At 44.9% G+C, this 21,986-nt stretch overlaps 1 protein-coding gene across 1 annotated transcript in view; it reads right to left on the minus strand.

Annotated features, from left to right (window-relative positions):
- Nucleotides 1–21,986, minus strand: part of LRIG1 (leucine rich repeats and immunoglobulin like domains 1) — an 89,294-nt gene that overhangs the window by 37,754 nt on the left and 29,554 nt on the right. Inside the window, 2 exon segments of the mRNA XM_079317437.1 lie at nucleotides 13,173–13,247; nucleotides 17,716–17,787. Coding sequence (XP_079173563.1) covers nucleotides 13,173–13,247; nucleotides 17,716–17,787 — 147 coding nt within the window.

Here is a 21,986-nt window from a genome sequence, read left to right on the forward strand (position 1 = left end):
ATCTCAGCTTGTATTTTAGAGGTAAAGTTACACTTTAATCCCAGTGTGTTTCCTCATTCGAAGCGTCTTTGTGAGTATTTATTTGATAAACAGGCTGTGAAACATTTTCCACCAGACCTAATAGGGGAAGAATTCACCTTCCTCTCTGCAGCAAGCAAGGAGAGCACCCCTCAGTTTAATTTATACCTCAGCTTCAAACTCCTCGTGTGAAATGGAAAGAGCAGCACAAACACGTTCCTCTGTTGTTTGAGCCACATTCACTCCCCCCAGCAGCTCGAAAAGCTGAGAGTGGAAAAATCAAAGCAAGCAGACCCTCTGATGGGACTGCACCAGGGGCTGTGCTTGGGCTGATCTAAATACAATCAGCACAAAACCTCCTGGCTGAGACAAAGCTTGAATTAAGGCTGCTGTAGTGTAAATGTTCAGTGTGAAGCGAGGCTAAAGGCAGGGAGAAGTCACATGCCTGGCCTTCATGTAGTGTCAGCTTTCAGATCTGGCTGGGCTCACCAGAGAAAAAGGAAAGCTGTAATACAGCAAACCTATTAAAGCAGCACCTGTTATAGGCATCAAAAATAAAATGGAGCTTCTAAAGAGGGGCTCCACACCTCGGGCAGGGTTCTATTAATATGCCAGCACATTTTCAAAATTAGCGTACGAGGGAGATCACAGGACTAGAAAGAGAGACAGATTTAAAAAGTTCGGGTTTGGTTAGTATTTCCATCCCAACAAAGTATTGAAGAAACAAAATGCTGGAGCCAGAAAGAGTTATGGGGTTTGCTGCTGAGGGACAGGCAAGGTTTGGTGTCAGAGACTGGCTGTGCAAAGAGAGGGAGATCAAAGGCAGGGTAACTGGAGAGGGATCACACTCACTGTGACTAACACATGCCTGGAACTACCTGCCCTCCTCCTCAGCTCACAGGAGATGGAGATCCAGCACTGATCCTTCCAGAAACACTGAAGGTGATCAAAGACATGGGTTCCTAAGCTTTCACCTTATATGATTTTCTATTTGATTTTAGCCTGTCACTCCCTACACAAACACAAAAAATAATAAAATAATGGTTTCAGAGAAGATTGCAATGCCTGAGTAAATTTCCTAACAAGGCAAGAAGGTAACTGATAATCTGGAAGATGAATTTGTGTTTACAACAGCAGTAACATAAATGTTTCTGCTTTCCCTTTTTCCTTTCTTACATTCAATAACCGAAGATCTCCTAAGCAATTTTTATTAATGTATGGAAAGAAGGCAGGGGAAGAATGGGAAGCATTGGAATCTGCACATCAGATTTGACTCAAAATTCAAACAATTTACCAGTGTAGAACTTCTGAAGTGGTTTTAACATTTTACTCACAAATTTTACTTCCAAAGACTTATTTCAATGAACTTTTTCTTCTCTACTGTAATTAGTGAAATGTCTGCCTTGGAGTAGAGTAGAGTTATCTCTACAGTTGAAGTAAACAGGCAGGTGACATGCTGGATGCCTGTGTCACACCATCCTCTAGTTCTTCACATGAGACCTCCCCAAAAAAACTGCACTGCCTGCTGTGCATGAGCCCTCACACTTCCCCAGAGCTCTGGAAAGCCCCACTAGCTGTCTGACACTTTGTCATATCAGCCTTTCCAGAATAATCCATGAGCCACAAGATTCTGTGCTGCCACAGGAATGGGTATTTTTATCCAACACAAAAGCTGCATTTGCTTATGGGAACTGCCCCAGTGTCCTTCCAGAGCAAGGCTGCCTGGGCTGCTGTGTGGACAGGAAGAAGGATGCATGGAAGCAGCCCCCACTTTTCTCAGATGCTCTGAATCACTCCTCCCCTGAGGAACCCTGGCAGATTCCCAGGCTGTCACAGATACAGCTCTGTTTGTTCAGGTGCTGGCTGCACACACAACAGGCCAGGCAGCCACTGCATTTTAGGGTCAGCCACACAAAACAAACCAACCCAAAAACACCAAAAAACACCACCCCCAAAAAGGCCCAAACCAAAAAAACAAACCCCAAACCACTGAAAAAAGCCACTTGTGTAATTTTTTATGGATATCCAAACTTTCCCTTTCTCCTACCCAAGACCATAAGTCAGGATCTTCCCTCTTCCTAGCACGTCTTCAGAAAAAGGTCTAAGATGCAGCAAACAAAATCCATGACCATTTTAAACTGTTTTTCACTTAAAATTATATACAGGAATAGTGCTAACAAGCTGATGGAGATAATCCAACTATATCTAACTACAGCAGAAAATCTGAAGACAATTCCTGCATCTGCTGTACATCAGCTTCAAACCAGATATATTCCAGGGGGCTTTTATTTATCAGGTCATGTTCTTACTCTGCTTTATGTTTTAGGATGGAGAAGCAACCAGCAAACTACCCCCAACTACACACAGCTGAGACTGAAGACAGGGTTTAAAAATAACCTGGGTTTGGAGTTGTTTTTTTTTTTTGAAGATGGAGGGTATGGAAAAAAAAATGCAACCTTTCTTGAAGTGACTGCATCTCTGTTCCAGGTCATGGATGTCTGGAGGCAGAAATCAGTCTGGGAGACGAGATTTGCTAATTCACCCCTCTGGGCCTGGGAGCAGCTGCCACCTGCAGAGGGCTGTGCTATGAACTCTATTCCCACAGCAAACTCACTCACACAAATAGCTCCACTGCAGCCAACAGGACTATTCATGTGAGCCCAGTGTGACCCAGGGCTGTGTTTTCTCTGCCTATTCAAGGCTGCTCTGTGGCCACTCACAGGACCAAGCTCATCTGCCTCTCACTGATGGACTGCAGCCACTGACCCTGCTGCACTGCCAGTGGCCTCAGAGCATCCTCGTGCTGGGGTACCCAGCCAAGGGCAGATGGGATCCTGCTGCCAGCACACTCCTCTGAATCTTTCCTAGCAGCTGGACATAAGCAAAGGCCTGGCTCTGATCAACAGCCATTAATGGGTATTGTTGGGTTAATTAGGAACTGCATGAAGGAAAGCCCTTCTCCTACTGTAACCAAATCCACCACATACCCAGTGAGATACACACTCTCTCTGAATATTTCTGAACTAGCACTGTAAATTTTCTGACTTCTTACATGACCTGACTAGCTGTGGGCTAGATCCACTGAGGTAAGTCATGTCTTTTTTCAAAGCTCCCCCCTCACTTTGATCTGCATTTCCTTTCTCTGGACTTTGACTTGCCACCGTATGATTTTGGATACTTTTTGCAACGTACAACTTCCTACGCCTTCAGCATTTCATTCCATTCACAGAACAAAATGTGTGGGACAGGCAGGATTAGAATTTAGTAATCTTTAAAACTGTCTTATCTCTTCAGCAGATTACACAACCTGCTATGACATCAAAGCAAATTAAGATTCCTGAAGACAAGACAGTCTCTGTTATGGGCACCGTCCCCCCATCAGCAACTGGGTGGTTCTAAGAGGACCAGCTCTCTTCTGGTTACACTGGGTGTTTCATCAAGATTGTGCTCTGCAGCAGCTTTTAAAATGATGAATTCACACAGGGCACAGATCTCTTAAACAGGCTGTGCAAAACATCTCTCATTGTCTGGCACAGCTTCTCTGTGAAGAGCCTCCCTGAACTTTTCTGAACTTTTCTGAACTCAGTACCAGAGCAGAACCTCACAGCCCCATGTGCAGCTTGACCCCCAACCATCCCAGTGATTATCTGCAGAGCCCTGAGCACATCCCTCAGTGGAGAATGCACCTGCAAGGGTTGGGGCCAGGTATCTCAAACAGGAGCTGCCCAACCTGTGATGCAGCTTGGCCAAAGGCACAAGGCAGGGATGGGATCTCTGAGCCACTGAGCACCAGCAGTGCTGGTTTTGAACTGTGCTAGCCTTCACCCCCTCCTCCAGTTCCCTGTCCAAACTACCACCCCTGTCACTTTTCCTTTTACCATTCCCTGACCTCCCTCTGGAGCAGGCACTGAGAAAGGCTGCAGAGGAGAGCAGAGGCTCTTCTGAGTGCTGAACTCTGCTAAGGAGAACTGTCCTATGGGAATAGAAGGAAGAGTCACATAAGGTAAATGGCAATTTTCATACAAGAATGCAGGAAACCACAGAGCTCTGCACCATCTGTCTGAATGGGGTCGTGGGGCTCAGCAGAGCCTCTGTGAAGGAAGGGCTGCATCAGGATTTGAAAGGGGTCATTCAGCTGCTGGCAGATGACAGTCAGGTCAGTGTTTCCATGCTCTACATTTCATATCTTTGGTCTGCTACTCTCTTGCTCTGCCACTGGCTTTTCCTCTTGCGCTTCTCCCTCAAGGGCTTTCTTCTGCTGCTGATACATGCCAGCCAAACTCAATTTTCTATCACAAATTAAATGCATGAGCAACTCCTTAAAGCCAAGAAAGAGGCCAGCTTCACCCCACCAGTTTGCTGCTGTGATGAGTTCCTGCTCTCCACAGTCCCACACTTGCATAGTGCCCTTGCCAGGGATTCTGCCAAAGCCCCCCACCTTTCACTGGCCTCAAAAACAAATCAGGTTTGTGATAAGGAAGAACAGACACCTAAAATCAGATCTAGCCCAGATGTCAAGTGAACTAGCTCAGAGCAGGGACAGCAGTCTCCTTTCATTTCACTGCACAGAAGTTTTGTACTTCTAATCATAAAGGATGGCATTTCCATTTGAAAGCCAAGAAGGTCCAAAAGCACAGAGCATGGAGGCACTTCTATCCTTAAATCCTGATACTGATTTTAGTTTCTCTTTGTGTAATACATGATCAAAGTAAGTAAGATCCACCACAGCCTAGAGAGTGCATGTGTTTTGTGGGTGGTTTTGTTTTGCTTTTGTCTCTCCACGGGAGTGAGGAGGGGAAAATAACACAAGACAAGAAGCAATTCAAGTGCAAACCAAATGCAATGGCTCTGCCCATGATGCTGCAATTTTAATCCAAACTGTAACTGCAAGCAGACTTCTTGATAGCATGCACTGTCTGTGTCTCTAAGCCACAGTGTGACACAGGGGCTTCTCCCACCTTTGGCAGGAACACAGTGGATACAGGAGGATTTAACTGCATGGATGATAAGGGAGGTAAAGAATGGACAACTCACTTGAATTCATCTTCCAGACCATCAAAACTCTCTCAGGGAGCTTGCAGCAGAAGCTGCTATAAGACCTGCCTCTTGAAAAAAGCAGCATTTGAAGAAACACATTTTTGACTGGCCAGTCAAACTCCTGTTAACACTTGAGAGATGTAGATAGGCTGGCGCTCTGTCTGCTCCAACATGACACACACTTGTGCTCTGTTGAAAGGGCTTATCTGTCTTGTCAGCAAGGTCACAGGAACAGGGATTGCCTCTGGGCAGACTTCACTGAGCTCTGCTCAGCTCTCACTGCTCAGCCTGCAAGAGGGAACAGCTCTATGTGGAAAAGTAGTGGTCAAGTTAGCAAAGAAAAGAGCTGCTCTTCACAAGACCAGGCACCCTGCTGCTAATAAAGCTCATTAAGCAGGAAGGGTGGCTTTGGGAAATCCCAGAACAAGGTGTCAAAATATCCAGGGAAGAGGAAATTTGGGGTTTAGTGTAGTACTGCTTCTGTGCTAAACCAGGCTGGTGTAAAACAGGCTGTTCAAGCTTCCCTGGTAAAGATCTTGTAAAGTCAAGTGTGAGCATACACCACCACTTAGCCAGAAAGTTCTTCAAGCTTATTCAGTAACACCATTTACTTCTCCAGCTCCTCCTATTCTAATAAAGATGTCTGTTCTCACAAGGAAACAACCTTGAGGGCAAAAATATATTGGTAAGATCACCAAAAGGTGTTTCTTTTCCAGGACACCTGAGGGATGACAGAAAGTCCAATTCCCTGGCCTGACTGCTCATGCTGATCACCACCCTGCTCAGAGTGGATGATCTACAGTACATGGACTGGACAGAAAATTATATTTAAGTTTAAAATTCATGAGATATTTATAGATTTTCTTTTGTCATCAACTCTTAATTCTGCCTCTCCCCAACTCATTTTTATCTGCTCAAATCTGATCTGACCACTAACACAGCTGTCTTTTCACTCAGACAGCCCTGCACTCCTATTTCATTTTCCAGCTACCTTTGCTATTTTCCCTGACGTGCAATTGAACATTAAATGGTTTGACAGGCAGAACATGCACTCACCCAACCACTTATTCCCAATCAATATTCACGTGGAATTCCTGTTAACAAGCAGGAGTTATGCACACAAATGTTAGGGAGGGTGGCCTCTCAAGTGATCACTTCATCTGAAGGCATGACAGATCACTTTCTCATCTATCTTAACAGGCAATCACATTTTCCACAATGCACACCCCCAGCAGGGCTGCTTTTGCAGGATAATCACTTTTGACATGATCTCTATTGTTCACTTCTGCAATTAATTGGGGAATTTGACATGGGTTAAAAATAAGAGAAAATCCAGCACACAGCTGCCTTTTGTTCAGTTAGAAATGAGCTTCCTATGGACTTTTTTGCTAATCTCTCCCAGCCTGCACATTGAAGGATCACATTCAAGTGAATGTTTTATTCACCCCACACTATTCCTGATGCTGCCAGTGTTTTATGCCACTCAAACCCCAAAATTCTACCCCCACCCCTGTTCTTACTCCTCTCTGGTCATTTATTTCATACTCTGAGCAAGCACCACTGTCTACAACCAGGATGACTAACTGGTCAGTCTCAGTAGGGAAGCAGGAACACATACTGAGAGCTTCCTGATACTGTGCAATTCTGTTAAAAAAAACTGAATTGGCCAAGCTTTCAGAGAGGAAAATGGAGAGAGAATTTCACCCAGAAATAATTCAACTTGCTTTTACTGTATCTTCAACTTCCCTTTTACTCACCTCTGAGCAAACTTAATTGCCACTGCCAGCAGTTTTTAGGCAGGAAACTCCAATATGCTAAAAAAAAATTCAACTCAGCAAGTTATTTATATTTGAAATCTGCTTGGTCTGTGAAGACTAACAAAGGAATTGCTTTTGTAGATGTGTGCTTTATTTGCCATATGCCATTAAATGAGGCAGTCAATCTACCACAGATATTAATAGTAGCAAGTTTGGGCTATTCTAAGGCTCAAATATGAAGCTATTTTTCATACTGACCTTAACAGAAGATCATGGCTGCAAATGACCCTAACAACTGATCTGCAGAGGGACAGAACTTGGAAACCACTATGCATTGTACCTAAAATATGCACCTGCCCTTGGAGATGCATCACTTTCCATCCAGGAGATCCATCTGCCCTGCAGGACCCTCCTCAGCTCAGAGGAAGCAGATCCACCAGAGGGGAATTTACTTTGGGGTGCAGTGAATATGTGGCTCATGCACAGAAAGATTCTTTTCCAGTATCCAACTCCCAGCCCTGTGCTCTGTCCCACAGGAGCTCTGGTGTGCTCCCCTTCCTGCAGAGCAGCACACAGGTGCCAGAGCAGAGCTGCCCTAGCTCAAAGCAATTCTCTGCTCACAGAAGAAGCTGCACAAAATCCTTATCCTTGTTACTAAATACATAATAGAGAGCAGCCTCCAGGGGTAACTGGTATTTCATGAGCTGCCACCAACTTTCACTATCTTTATCCTCTGGCCAATTTTTACACTCTGCTGTGTGTGCCCAGATTAATTTCTGATGCTCTTTTGTTGAGTCTGATAACTGTGTGCTTTACTGCTGTTGCTTTTCTAGAAGAAATGATTACTCATTTCCCTGGAATAGCCTCAGATCCTTTGCCATTTCCATGTGCTCATGTTATATCTAAAAGCTCAAAGAGGACATGCAAATGATTAGAACAATTCCAACAGTCCAAAAGAGAAGTCAAAACAGCATCTCTTCTGCTGCTTGGGAGCACATGATTAATGAGAGTTTCCCCCACTGGGAAAGGCTCCTGCAGTCTTGGGCCTCAAAAACTTACAGACTTTAAACATCACAGTCTTAATATGAACTCTGAGCAAAACAAACTTAAGAGGTGTGTTTTGGAATATCTTATGCCTGTACATTGCTGCACACTGAACAGCCTGACTGACTTTTAATTTCCTCTTTCCATATTTATGTATTTCACACTGACACCCAGAAGCTCACTAGTATAGCATGTAGTATGGACCAAACTCTCAGCAAGCAACACTCTCCATCTCCAAGGGGAATTGCTTAAGCAAATACAATGCTTAAGCAAATTACACTTCATAGGTGATGCAAGCAGGGGCTGGGGGTGAATCTGCTCCCACTTTGCCTTAGCTCCCAGAGAAAGTTTTCCCAATTGCTGGCCCAAAGAAGAGTGGTTGAGTTGTCTGAGCTGCCCAAGGCACGTCCTGCACACAAGCAGAGCTGCTGGCTGCAGCCAGAGCCCGTGCATGGCTGTGCCTGACTCATCTGCACTCTGTGCTTATGAGCACAAAACCTCTCGCTGCGACCCAGATGGAATTAACAGAGCACTCTCCTTATTCCTAATTGTTAGATCATCCCTTTCTAACTCCAGCAAAGATGACTTGCAGATTAAACCCCTTGGGGGTCGAGGCAGTTGTTCTGTTTGTACAGCAATTAGCACAGCAGGATCCCAGGCCACAAATGGCCTCCAAGGCTACGTCTGCACTGCTCCAGCCCCATTCCTCCTGCAAACCAAGCTCTCAACACCGCCTACACTGCAGAGCTTTTCTGTTTCAGGAACACAGAGTGAGCTCACACCTCGTGTACAGACCAGCTCAGGCCCTGGGAAAGCACAGAGGGCAGCAGCTTTGAGCCCTTCCCTCTGACAGGCTCACCCTGAGAGGCTGCCGTGGGCACAGCTGCAGGTCTGGGGCTCAACCAAGTCTGCACCATCTAAACTTGGAAAGCAAAATGCAGTGAGGTCACAGATCTCAACACCCACCACTCCAGCTCCTGGGAAATCCTGCAGAAAGGAAGGTGGATTTGTGAGATCCTGCTCACAGCAGCAGAGCACAGACTGCTTGCATTGTTTCAGCTCACAGAGCAAAACAGCAGCTCAAAGAATCTAAATGGACCACATGGGTTTCCAGAAAGAGCCTCTGCAAACCACATCTGACAACACAAGTGAAGCAATTCACACAGCACTAAAATAACAGCTGCTTTCCCAAGCCTTCCTGTGAAAGAATGAAGCAACAGCTCAATAGTGTGATCCTGATTCTGCCACTTATGGACCTCCACTACCAGTCAACTTTAATCTAGTACAAAGGTCTACTGAGAGTCAAAGCAAATCAAAATTAGAAAAGAAACAAGGGTCACAATCATAACAATGTGGCTAATTTAACAAGAATTATAATGAAATCCCCAGCACTGAAGAGGAAAAGCTCTACAAGAAACCATGCAAGTGAAATGGAAGAGACTGGCTGAAGTCCTTGACCCATCTCACCCAACATCCAGCTGGAATAGCAGAGTACCCTCCTTTCCCTTTCCACAAGGATCATGCTGCCCCAACCAGCATCTGAGTTCATCAGCCCTTTTTTCAAGCAGTCCTAGCATGTTCCCTGCCACTCCCAGTTTCCAATTCTCCATGCATTTAGTTTTCAAATTTTACATGATATATTTTGCCTGGGGCACAGTAGATCACTTCCCCTTCTCCTATTAGCTCTCTGTTTAATTACAGTTTAATGTGAATTGATCTTTACATTAATGAGTCTGTAAAGAAGATTGATTTTCTTCAAGAGACTTTTCTGCTCAGTTTGGCAGCAGAGTAGTCCTATTGATTTCGTTTTCCCCAGTAAATACACTGCAGTGTCACTGCATCTTCTTGTGAATCAGCTAATCCTATTTCACACTCTTTTGCTCTAAAAATCCCTATTCTGAGTTCCTTGTTATCTGTGCAAGATGGGGCCAAAGCATCTCAAACAGCTCTGCCTGTTGCTAACACACAGCTGACTGCTGTGGGTCACTGTCCCCTTTGTTCCTAAATGGCTGGAGGCTTAAAAGACTTACAGTGAAAGAAATGAAAGTTATTTTTTTAAGTGTTTAATCTGTTAACTTCCTTAATTCCCAGCCAGCTAAGGATGTGGCAGTGTGCTGTGTTCACCATGCTTGCTCCAGAGGTCTGGTCAGCATCTCCACTGAGCCCAACAGCCTGTGTCACAGGATGCTGACTGCATCAGGCTTGGAGCCAGGCACAGGACCAGGATCCACCTCCATCACCCTGTCCAAATGCCCCAAAACCCCTCCAGGATGCAGCAGCAGGGAAGACAAGCTCCAGAGTAAGGGCTGAGCTTGTGCCTGCTCAGGGGTTTATAGGAAACCCATAATAACAGAGCAGAGCAGGGTTGATTACAGCTCCCTTAACCTGGCAAGCCTAAGAGCTCTTCCATGCAAGTTAGTGAGGAAGTTGGATATAAACAGACTAAGTTCTGCAAATAAATGGTTTCTTCCATCACCCCTTTCCCCACCAGATCAGGTAACAGGGTCTCCTCCAGAGCCTGCAGAGTTAACACACTGTGGCTGCACTGGGATGGGAAATCCTCAGCCAAGGGCATGTCAGTGAAAACATCCTGCCATCAACTCCCAAACGTCCCAGTCTAGGAACTGGAACTAAATTACAAATGCTGTGGGAATTTCAGGCAAGGTTCTCCTCTCAGCTATTTCGATGTAATTTCGGAATGAATCCAGATTCGGTCTCTCCCCCTCCCAGATGAATTTCCTGGCTTTTGTTTGCACTAACAGATGTTTGCATTTAATGTCTGTCTTTATTTGGTAACCCATACATAGATTATTTTTCCCTCCTGTTCTATTAAAAGCCTTATCAAGTCCCTTATGTTTGCTCTTGCTGAAATTTGGCAATATTTTCAGCGTGCAAGGCAAACAAACTGATTCTTCGAGGAATAACTAAACTGAACCAAACTCCATGGCAGGACATTAAGACAAAGCATTTTTGATGCATATGTTATGTCTGCAGCCTGGGATATCCAAAGGCTTGCAGAAAGCTTTGAGAATTCTCTCTTCAGCAGATTCTCACATGCTTTTATATATATATATTTAACTGGCCTGTGGTCCTCACACATGTGGGGGTCAGGCAAGTTTTAGATGATGGAGACAGGTATGGAAAACTCAAAAGCAGGGAAAGAAAAACAAAGCTCGTTTAAAAAAAAAAAAAAAACTTGATGGGAAATTTGAGCTTGGCAGTATTCTTTCTCCCAGCCCCAAAAGGAGAAAAAGTGTGTTCTCCTGTTTAGGAAGAGCAGGAGATGAAGTAACTCATTCAGAAGGGCTGTTTTGAATGATAAATATACAACCCTTGCTTTTATAATACATTAACAGTCCTTTGGAAATACTTAACCACATGCAATATACAAAACCTACTTCAGAGGTTCGTGAGGTAAACACACTTCACACATTTCTAAACACTGAAAAAAAAAGGAAATGTATTTATTTTTCTTTAGCATTAAGAATACACTGTAACACTATACACTTAAACAGAAACCAGTTTCTCAGTACACAAGTCCTCATCATGAGTCTTCACCCCGGGTTTGGTTTGGCAGACTCCCCAATTATTACTTCACAGATTGTAAGGCCAGAAGAAACCAGTATGACCATAGAATCTGATTCCTTGCATCACAAAAGGCTAAATAACTTTACCCACAATTTGCCTATCAAGCCCATTAACCTAGGGTTAAACTAAAGGACCACCTTTTAGGAAGCCAACCAATTGATTAAAGACTCCCAAAGATGGAGAAAACTTCCTCAGCAAATCATTCCAATGTGAGTCAGCAGCATTGATTGAAGCAAGTACTTGAAAACATCCTTCAGGTTATTTTTATCTCTGATAAAAATTAAAAGGAAATGCAAGAGGGAAAAGAAGTGGCATTCTCTAATACAAGCTAAACAAAGAGACCCTTCTTGCACAAGTATGACAGCAGCATTACAAATCCCACTATCAGAGTTATTTATGTGTAGCAGCTGAGGAGAGCAATTCAGATTTCTGGAAAGTGATACTAAGCAGGTTTTTTCAGAATACCATCCTTTTATCATTTGGCTTTGTAGCTTCTCCTTCCTTCTGCACCACTCTGAAATTTCAGAGGAGCTGTAAATCTACCAGTCATTATTCCTCCTTTCCAAACTGCTTATTTCATTTCAGGAATAAAAAAACCCAAAGCTCCAGCAATTTGGTTCTTTGCCAACAGCTAAATTAATAGCAAAAATAACAACGGGGGCTTGTGGCACTCAGAGCATTTACAGATTTCATGAGAAAGAAAAGCCAATCTGGGGGGCCTAAAACTATATCCCTGGATGGCAAATTCTGTGCAAGCTTTCTATCCATAAATCAGATTTCTGGAGGTCTTTTTTGAACCCTGGTGCACAGCAGCACAGTAAGTCAACAGATCTGCCTCAGAGTAAGCCAGAGCCTTCTGAGCAAGAGGCCAAGCAGCTCCTGTTGTGGTCACAGACATTTTCCAGCACAACAAGTACCAAACCCATGGAAAACACAGATCCCTGCCTGCAGGTGTACTGCAGGGCCATGCAGGCTGGAAGCCACCACCTGAAGTGCTGCAGCACTTTGCTGGAGTCCCTGCTAGCTGGAAACACTTCCAGGAACCTGGGAGGGATCATGCATACCTCAGCAAAATTCCTGCTCAGTGCACATTACAAGCAGACACATGTAAAAATAATTTTAGAAACCCACACTCTTCAGGTGCTAAATAGTTTGATATTTTAACATTTTATTCCCTTCAGCAGCACCACTGACCCCAGATCCTTGGTGGCTGGTACACAAGGGCTCTCAGGTGTCCAACTACCAAAGTTAGGAACTTCAAACCTTCTGCAGATCATGCTTTACAATCACTGCTCTCTCAAAAGAGAAAGTGTTAAAAGGAAGTTGAAAGAGATCATAAAAACAGGTCTGGTATGAGTTCCCTAAAAGATTCAAGATACTAATAGTCTCTGGCTTCAAGAGGAAAGAAGAAACTATCAGAAGAGGGCCAGGGAAAAAAAGAACAATAAAGAAAAGGTAAAATTTAATTGCACAAGTATGACTTGATGGTTGAAACCCAAAGGCAGATGAGAAAAAAGAAGTTTTATTCAACCTGTGGAATTTACTGACCATAAGCACAACACACAACCTCACACAAATCACACTGCTCCAGACAATGTTCCTTAATTAAAGTCCCAACAAGCCAAAAGCCAAGATCCAGACTGAGCAGAACTGAGTGTGGCAGGCAGGAAAGCTGAGAGGCAGCTAAGCCCAGCCCAGAGAGAGCCCAGGGGAGTGGCAGTGACTCACAGGTGCAGGGAGAGCACGCTGGCAGCAGCAGGTCCCAGCCAGGGAATGGCACTCAGCTCGTTGTGGTCCAGTCTCCTGCAAGAAACACAAATTGAGGGTTGGAGCCAAGCAGTGCCCAGGCACACAGCAGCAATGTGACACTGACACTGGGGCAGAAACCTCCATCTCCAAGGGGGTGCCACACTTTGCTCTTCAATACCTGAGAGCCACCAGCACTGGCTCATCACTACTGTCTTTACACAAGCAAGGCTTTGTCCCCCCTGCCACCCACTCCCTAAAGTGCCAGGCAGGAAGGCATTGTGCCACAACCCCCAGCAGCCTGAAACAGGACACTTCTGCACCTCAAGGCCATGTGTCCCAGTGCCTCAGGACAGGGATTTCCCCCCTTCCCAGGCAGCAGCCCCTGCTCACCCCCCACACAGCTCAGGGCATGGGGGCACAGCCCTCCATCCATATGGAATCCTCTGCACAGCAGGAGCAGCTCTGGAAATGCAGAGGGATTTCCCCCCAAGGCAGCAGCAGACAGGGACAGGGATGTCACAGACACAGGAGCTGGGGGCACACAGAGCCCCTGGGCTAAAGGAACCACAGCCCAGCCCTGCAGCCACCAGCACAGACACATCCCTGCACAGGACACAGCCCCCTAATGCCCCCAGTGCTCCTCTGACTGAAAACAGCCATGTGGCTGCCTCTTCCTTGCTTTAAAGAGCCCTTGTTTGTACGGTGAATTAGTCAATTAATTACTGTAACAGTCGCTCGTCTGGCTGCTTGAAAATCACCTAATTCCTCAGCCTCCTTGCCCACTCCCCCCTCACTGCAGTGATCACAGCCCAGCCCTGGCCAGGCTCCCCAAACCACCTCTGATCCCACTGCTCCTGCTCCAGAGCCCTGCTGGGCCACTGCAGGCCTTCCCCTCTGCAGGGAACCTGAAAAAAAATCACAATTTGGGTGCAGAGCACAGCATCCCAGAGCTGCACAGCTGAGGTGTGCAAAGCCTCAGGCACAAGTAGAGGCAATCCTAAATTATGCTGGGTTGTTTTTTTTTTCCTTCTTTCCTTTAACACTATTTTTGGCAGGTGGGAGAGGGCAGTGGCACATTCATCCCAGAACTTCCCTTCTGGCTCCTCTGAGAGGAGGCAAGATATTTGATTTCACGAGGAGTTCCAAGCACTGCTGGGATAAAAGCTTTCCTCTGCCTCTGACATTATACCCATGCCTTAAAATGTAAGGGAAAAAAGCCAGATGCATTGCAATTCAGCAAGGAGCTCCACTGTGCAACTAAAAGCTCACTGTTGCTCATGTTACAACATGGTCTAGAGCTTCCAAAGGTACAGAGCAAGCTGGAAAAAGCTTTAAAATGCTTATTTGAGCACGATTTCATTAACATCTAACAGAGCATCTTGTGGAGAAGGAGCCTGGGTCAGCTCTGGTTAAGCAGCTCTGACACCAGCCAGTGTCTAACAACTGGTCAAACCCTCCTCTGACATAAGTGTGATATATGAATATCAGCCTCCTGCCATGTCAGGAATCAGTCAGAAGTGGTTCTCCCACCTCATTTTCTCTCTTGGCTCCATTTGCTAACACAGAGGAGACAGCCAAGCTCTGTATTTGCCTGGGATTTCCCACTCATCTTCCCTTTTTCCCTGTGTAAAGAATTGAAAAGGAAAAAAAAAAAAAAAGAAAAAGAAAAAGAAAAGAGGGGAAAAAACCCCTCAAAACAGAACAGCCAGCCTCAACAACTTCAAACTCTCAGTCTCCTTCCCCAGCCCTCACCCCTGACAACACAAACCCTCTTGGATGCTGAGGCAGAGGAGGGGGGGCCACCCATATAAAATATTTACAGTCCAGTTGCCAGGCTGGTGTCAAGCTGAAATGGAGCCTGCTCAAAAATAGCACAGCTCTCCAGAGCCTTCAGTGAAAGGCACTTTAGAAAATAAAAGGTGAGTTGTTTGGAGAGGAATTTTAGCGTGGTTACTGCTTTCTTTGCTACCAATGAGCCTGGAAAGCCTGAGAGCCAGGAAAACCATCAGCTGGGTGGATTGCATGGTCCATACGACCTGAGGAAACCCCAGAAAGGACCACAGGGCACTCACAGCAGCAGCTTCCATCCATCCCTGCAAGGACTGCCATCACATGAAGCCACCAAAGGGGATGAGAGAAAGATCAAGTGTCTCAGTCCAGCCCCTACCCTGAGCCTGCACCACTGATTTCAGAGCAAGTGGGATCACAGGGTTTTATATCACTTCAATCCACTAAATTTCATCCTACACAAACTTATTAAAAAGGCCACCAAAACAAACCACAGTAACAACTGCCTAAACTCAGGGAAAGGGAAAAGTGCAGGGTAAATTCTGCTATAATCTCAGTAAAGCAAAGCAGAGCATCAAAGATAAGGTGAAGTTTAAATCTTTTGGTCTACAGATATTTTCTTTAAATATCTGAAAACAAAATGTTTTCAAAATATACCACACTAATTATTCACATGGAGAGACACACACAGAGTTTCAATCCTTGTGTAGGGCTCAGGAACCACAGACAGCACATTTGAAGCATCATGGGAGGTTCCAGGGCTTATCAATACATCTATTATTTGGGGCAATCTCTTTCCCTGAGGGTGCCTTGGTTTGCCCAGCACAGCATGCACAGAGAAACACTGACTTGCTCTCAAGACATGCCACAGCATGATGCTTATTTCATGAATGTTTGTAAAGTGCTTAAAAAAAAAAAAAAAGCCCTCAGAAAGAAGATGCTCTGGCAATATAGATGTGGTTCTCCTCGTGAAATGAAGTTTATTTCAGTGGTCTGTGGTTTAGCTGTTATTCAAAAGCAACCAAGATTAGTAGATAGGGCTTTTAATAGAGCTTCTCCCTCACACTTCCCAGAGCCTGCCTTGCAGGCTGGGCTCCAGACCTCTGCCTCCCCTCCAGTCTCCCATTTCTACTGCTCCCTTTCCCTCCTACTCACTCTCCTGCTCCCTCCCTATTCCCTAACCCAGTTTTTCTGACACAGCAAGCAGCTCTTATCCACCCATTACTTTGTGGGCTGCATTATCTCCCCAGAAACCCTGACACCTTTTTACAGCATTTAACTGTTCAGCGCAGGGCTTGTCCTGCTCTATACATATGCAGCACTTTGCTCAAGGGAATTCCTTACCTGGGGAATCAGAAGCCACACACATTTCCCACCCCATGCTCCCTGAAGTTACACACCTTCAGGCACTTCCATGAATAAAAGCTATTGCTAAGCCACAGTCATGTTAGGATAATTATAAAGTCTCATGGGATCAGGGCTGCAATTCTCTCTTTTAAGCACAGAGCAATTTAAGGCTTTGCACAGGTAAAAGAGAAGTTGAGAAAACAGATCCTATAGGCAGTGTTCCCTCTCACTTTCTCTCTAGACATTGTGAAGGGCTGATTTCAGAGCACTGCAGTCACTTCAGTATACATTCCTCACTTAGTCATGATTCCCAGCAAGTCCCCACTATTCATGTAAACAGAAGGAGCCAGGGGCAATCAGGCCAGGAGAGAGATGCTACATTAATCCCCACAGTCCAACCCAGCAGGCATCAGTCAGGGAGAATTCCACTTTTTGCCTATTTCAGAGTCACAGGATCTGGCCCCTCCATGAGCTCCAGAGCCAACACTTAATGAAAACAGAGGACAAGAGAAAATGCTTGATAGAGCACAGCATTGTTTGTGAAAGGAAATGTTTTTTCAGTTTCCCATGAGGCATCAGTAGCTCCTCAAACAGAGCCCAAACCTCAAGAATGCCAGCGATTCACCAGCACACACAGCTCAGTACCTCAGCCCACAACTGCAGCCTTTAAACCCCAAAACCAGAGCTGCAGGAGCCCCTGGGGAGGGTGACAGTGCAGCCCCTCTCTGAGTCCAACTGCTGAGCCTTCAGGAGAGCAGGAGCTTGGCAAACCTGCAGTGCCCTGAAACAGGTCCCTGCTACCAGCAAGGAGGGTCTGGCACACTCAGACCTGCACCAGCTCCTCCCCACCAGAGCAGGAGACAGCTCTGCTGCTTTAGCCCCTTCCAGCAAGACTTGCAACAGAATTGGTTCTGGTTCCAAAAGGAGCACAAATGTCTGAGAGAGGAGGAGACACAGTTAAGTGCTTTGTTATCCACTACACTACACCTTTGTTTCCTGGGAGATTTGGGTTAGGTTGGCATCAGGTATCACAATCCAGGCTGTTCTGCCTTGCTTCAGGGTCATGCTTTCAGCAAGGAGCTTTGTGTGTATGCTCAGGTGTGCTGAACTGCTCCTGCAAGCATTGCACAACACGAGGGAGGCAAACTCCAATGATTTCCAATAACAGCTCTGCTGTTTTAATTGGGATGTTGTGTTCTGCTAATTGATTAGTTTAAAAGAAGCAGCCCAGGTACAATATGGAAAGAAAACACCCCCAACACTAAGTCAGACCTGCTCATTCAACTTAGCTAAAGGAAGGTACTGTCTTAGGAAACGAGATATAATTTCCTCACAGCCCACAAGCAGTCTGGCAAAATACAATTAAAACCTTTGAAGGAATACTTACACTTCCTGCAGGTTCAACAGCTCTGCAAAGGCAGAAGGATCAATCTCTGTCAACTTGTTGTAGCTCAGGTTTCTGTTAAAAGAAAAGACAGTGGGATCAGCAAACTGCAGTCACCCTGCTCAGCAAAACAAAGTCATCTTAATTATTCTGGATTGCACTGGGAGGGTTTGGATTTTGGTTTTTTTCAAAAGAGAACTTAAAGAGGAGAGCAGCACTTTTCTGCTGAATGCACGAGTGACTTTAGTTCCATGACAAAATTGTTATCTAGCTCTCCCCAAGCTTCTTCCTCTTTTGCATTAGATTAGTGTGGTTTTAATTTGTCTTCATATTACACAATTACATTTATTATTCTACTATTGGTTATTCACAACCACAAAACTAATCACAGATGAATAGGATATTTCCTGACAAATTAAGTCTGAACTGAAACAATCAACAAACCTTCCACTAAATATTTTATAGCTATATTCACACAGAGTATTTTTTTATACCACTGTGTGTTACACACAAAATACACATATATAGTTGTGCACACTTACTATGTGTAAATATAAAATATATCCTATGTTTTCTAACAAGATGATATAATTGGTCTATCCCTAAATAGTTTTTTTTAAACAGTGAATACAGCTTTCAAGCCACACAGCAGTACACACTTTGGTCCTCAATGACCCCAGCCAACACTTTCCAACTATCCAACAGCCCAAATCTAAATCATATTATAGCACTGGTGGGCAACAAATGGGTTGTGCTGCGTGATCTGAGAGCAGCCTGGTGGGAGAGATCTGCCTCACAGGACATCCCTGACTGGAAACACATCCAGAGCCCAACACGCTTCAGGAAGGAAACTGCAAGGACTGCTAGGGACAGCAAACAGGCAAAATAATGCAAATTAAGTGCCAGGACCAGAAACCACAAGCAAGAGCTTTGCCATGCCCTGCTGTAGCATCATACAGTGCAATCTTCCCTCCAAGATCTGCACTTTCAGCACAGCACACAGGACAGGCAAACCTGCAGCCAGGGACAAAGCTGATCAATTAAGATTGAGTGACTAATGATGCAGAAAGCAACAAGTGCTTTAATTACCATTCTGTATGCAGAGCTGGCATGTTTCTGTGAGTGTGCAATCTAAAGAGGGAGGAGGCAAATTGATGGGTGGTAGCAGAAAAGCAACCACAGTAAATTGTAAGGAAATTGTGAGGGGGACTTCTTTAATTTTGTTTTGCTCCACACCCTGCTCTCGGATATTACCCTGGGTAAAATTCAACCCTTCTGCCTCCTCTGCAGGGAGGTTACACCCTCTTACTGCACCTCTGAACACAGCCCAAAAGATTCATGGCCTGATTTTAGATAAGCCCTCCAACACCTAGCTGCTTATTCATACCACCAAGCCAGTCTGACTAGAAAACTGGCCAATCTTCCCTGGTTTGGGTTTTTCTTTGCTTTAAAGCTGTGCCCACAAAAAGCAAGCAGGTCTGGAACCCAAACAGGATCTAAGTCACCAAGGCACCTACTGAACTTTTACCAAAGCTCCATGACCCAAGAGTGAGGCACACACAAAGAAAAGGCAGCAGCAGAGCAGCATGGATGGGAAACACCTCTTGAAATGCTCACACTAACACACTGACTCTGTGGCCATGCAGAGAGAAATCCAGGCTCACAGCAGCCTTACAAGTACCAAGACTTGAAAGACTACAAAGCTTACCAACTTTGCAGGAAGTGACAAACACCTCTTTCAAGCTAAAAAGCAGATATTGATCACCAGCCCTCTTGTAATGCATTTATGGGAAGTCCTCAAAGCATTCCCCTGCACAGGGAATCATTTGATGGCTCTCACATCACCCCATTCCCCATCATTTCAGATCTGAAGGCAGCTCCTTGAATCTTGCCCAAAATGTTCAATTTTTTGCCAATACCTGCTGTGGAAGAATGCTCTCCAAATCAACAACACAGGCTGGCTAGAACTGAAGCTATACAGGAGTGTAAAATCTAACCAGGCATCTCAGTTTAAAATATACTGTCCTGTAAGCCCCTACTGTCTTTTAAAACACTCAAGAGACCTTTAAATCAATACCAGCCTACAGCAGATATCCATTTCACTATGAGCTCAAAGGCATTTATCTAAATAAAAGTCAAACTGCAGTTTAAACTCAGTGTGTTTGAAAGCCAAGTCCATATTCATAGCACAATTACAAATTAAAGTGCAATTTGCCCACAGATTACATTACTACTTTTTTTTTTTTTTTTAACCACACAGTAAGATCAGGTTGGAGCTTGTCCCTGCCTGATCTACAAGCAAAAAGAGAAAATACAACAGGTAACATCCTACAGGCTAAGTACTATAAAGCTGACACAAATTCAAGTGACAAACTAAAAGGAGAAATACAGCCAGACATGATGGTGCATGAATCCATCTGGTTTTGTGTATTTCTATGCCTTTTACTGCAGCCAAACTTTACATTTTTTAAGGTAATGTCTTTTTCCTCAACACATTCCTCTGCAGTAGGCTGAGGTTATTTTATGAAGCAAGAAACAAGAGCACATGCACCAAAACTGAGCATCCCTGCACTTGCCAGAGGGACCAGATCCCTGGCTTAGCCTGTGCTCATGCACTGACACTGACATGAACCTCCAAAGCTCACAAGTGAAAAAAAAGAAGATCTTCATAAATTAAAGGTTTTCACAGCCACAGCTTAACATCACCCAAAGTAACTTTCTGATTATTGCTGCTGCCATTCAGGACATTTGAACATCAGCCACTGCACAAGGAGCTGGTTCTTCAGACAGCACAGACAGATTTTGCTGCAGCAACAGAAAGACTTTCCAACAGTTCTGCACAAATGCAGGTGAACTCCCTCCTCCTGCACACCAAAGCTCTCCCCACACTACTCACCCCATCCACCAAGTATCCTCACTAAATGTACAACACACCATTCAAAATCCAGTGGGGAAATAAAGCTAGAAATACAGCCAGTACAAAATAAACAGGAGACTTGAAATTACATAGATATGCCAAAATAAAGTTTACTGCGTTTCTGGCACTAACTGTATTTTAACTTATATTAAAATACCCAAGAATTTCTAGCCTGAAGCATTAGCAATCAAAGGATGTGCTTCCCACAACTCTGATCCCCTCACTAGGCAGTATTTGGCATGCCAGTCACAGAGTTTGAGGGAGAGAAAGAATTAAAGTGCTCCAATAGAGAGATCACTGGGACTGGGAGTCAGGAAAGCTCTGTCTGTTCCTGGCTCTCTTCATCTCCTGCTGTGTGACCCGGTCATGTCACATCACCTCTCCAGGCCTTTTGTTTCCACAGCCACCCTTTGTCTGTCTTGTCTATTTAGACTGTAAATAAAATTGAGGTAGGTATTGTCTTGGTTTGCCTGATGCTGATGAAATGAGGCCTCAGTCTTGGTTGGGCTGCAGTAATGCAAATAAAGAAGGGAGCTCAAACCTTGAGGTCATGGGTGCACACGATGCTCTGCCACCCCTGGGTGTGGGTCCCAAATGTCCAGCAGGGACTGAAGCACTGCAGGGCTTTGATGTCCCCACCAGGCTGGCCTCTCTGAGCTGAGCAGACCAGCAGTGCAGGACTGGAGATGCCAAGCCCAAGAGCACAGCTGCCCCATCATCAAAAGCTGCCACATTTACTGTTCCTCTAGCACAGAGTGCATTCCTTCTCCAGGAGCCCCTGGGGATGATGGCACACAGTCACCCAAGGGATTGCTGAACAAATGTTTCTGCCATCAGGGTCCAAAAATCTTCCTCAAACAAAGAGAGCCATCAACTCCAATCACCAAAATCCTTTCCCAAATCAGCACTTGCCCAAAACTCTGAGGTCTCTCTCATCTTGGGCATCATCATAAAAAGCCAGTTTATAAAGCATCACCTACAGTGTTTCATGCCAGTTCCAAGAGCCCATGGCCTTGGTGCATGTTCTGCCCCTTTCCTGGCACCTACAAGTGAGGTTAGCAGAGCCCAAATGTGGGACTGCCCCCAAACTGCCCAGTGCCCTGAGCCTGCTTCTCTGCATGGGGACATGCTGCTGTTCAATTACTCATGGAAGGATATTTTGATCCCTCCAAGGCAACTATGGAAAGAAAACAGAAGTCAATTAATATAAATTCAGGACAAGAGCCTGGGCTGTGAGCTCAGGGAAGCATCCTACAAAGGTTAGAAGGTTACAGCTGGCAGAGAAGAACCAACCTGAGTGGCCCCTAACATTCAGATTGTTTTTTTCTGATCAGCTTCTACTGAAAAGGAAAAGTTG

Source organism: Erithacus rubecula (genome assembly GCF_903797595.1).
Source record: "Erithacus rubecula genome assembly, chromosome: 13".
Lineage (NCBI taxonomy): Eukaryota > Metazoa > Chordata > Aves > Passeriformes > Muscicapidae > Erithacus > Erithacus rubecula.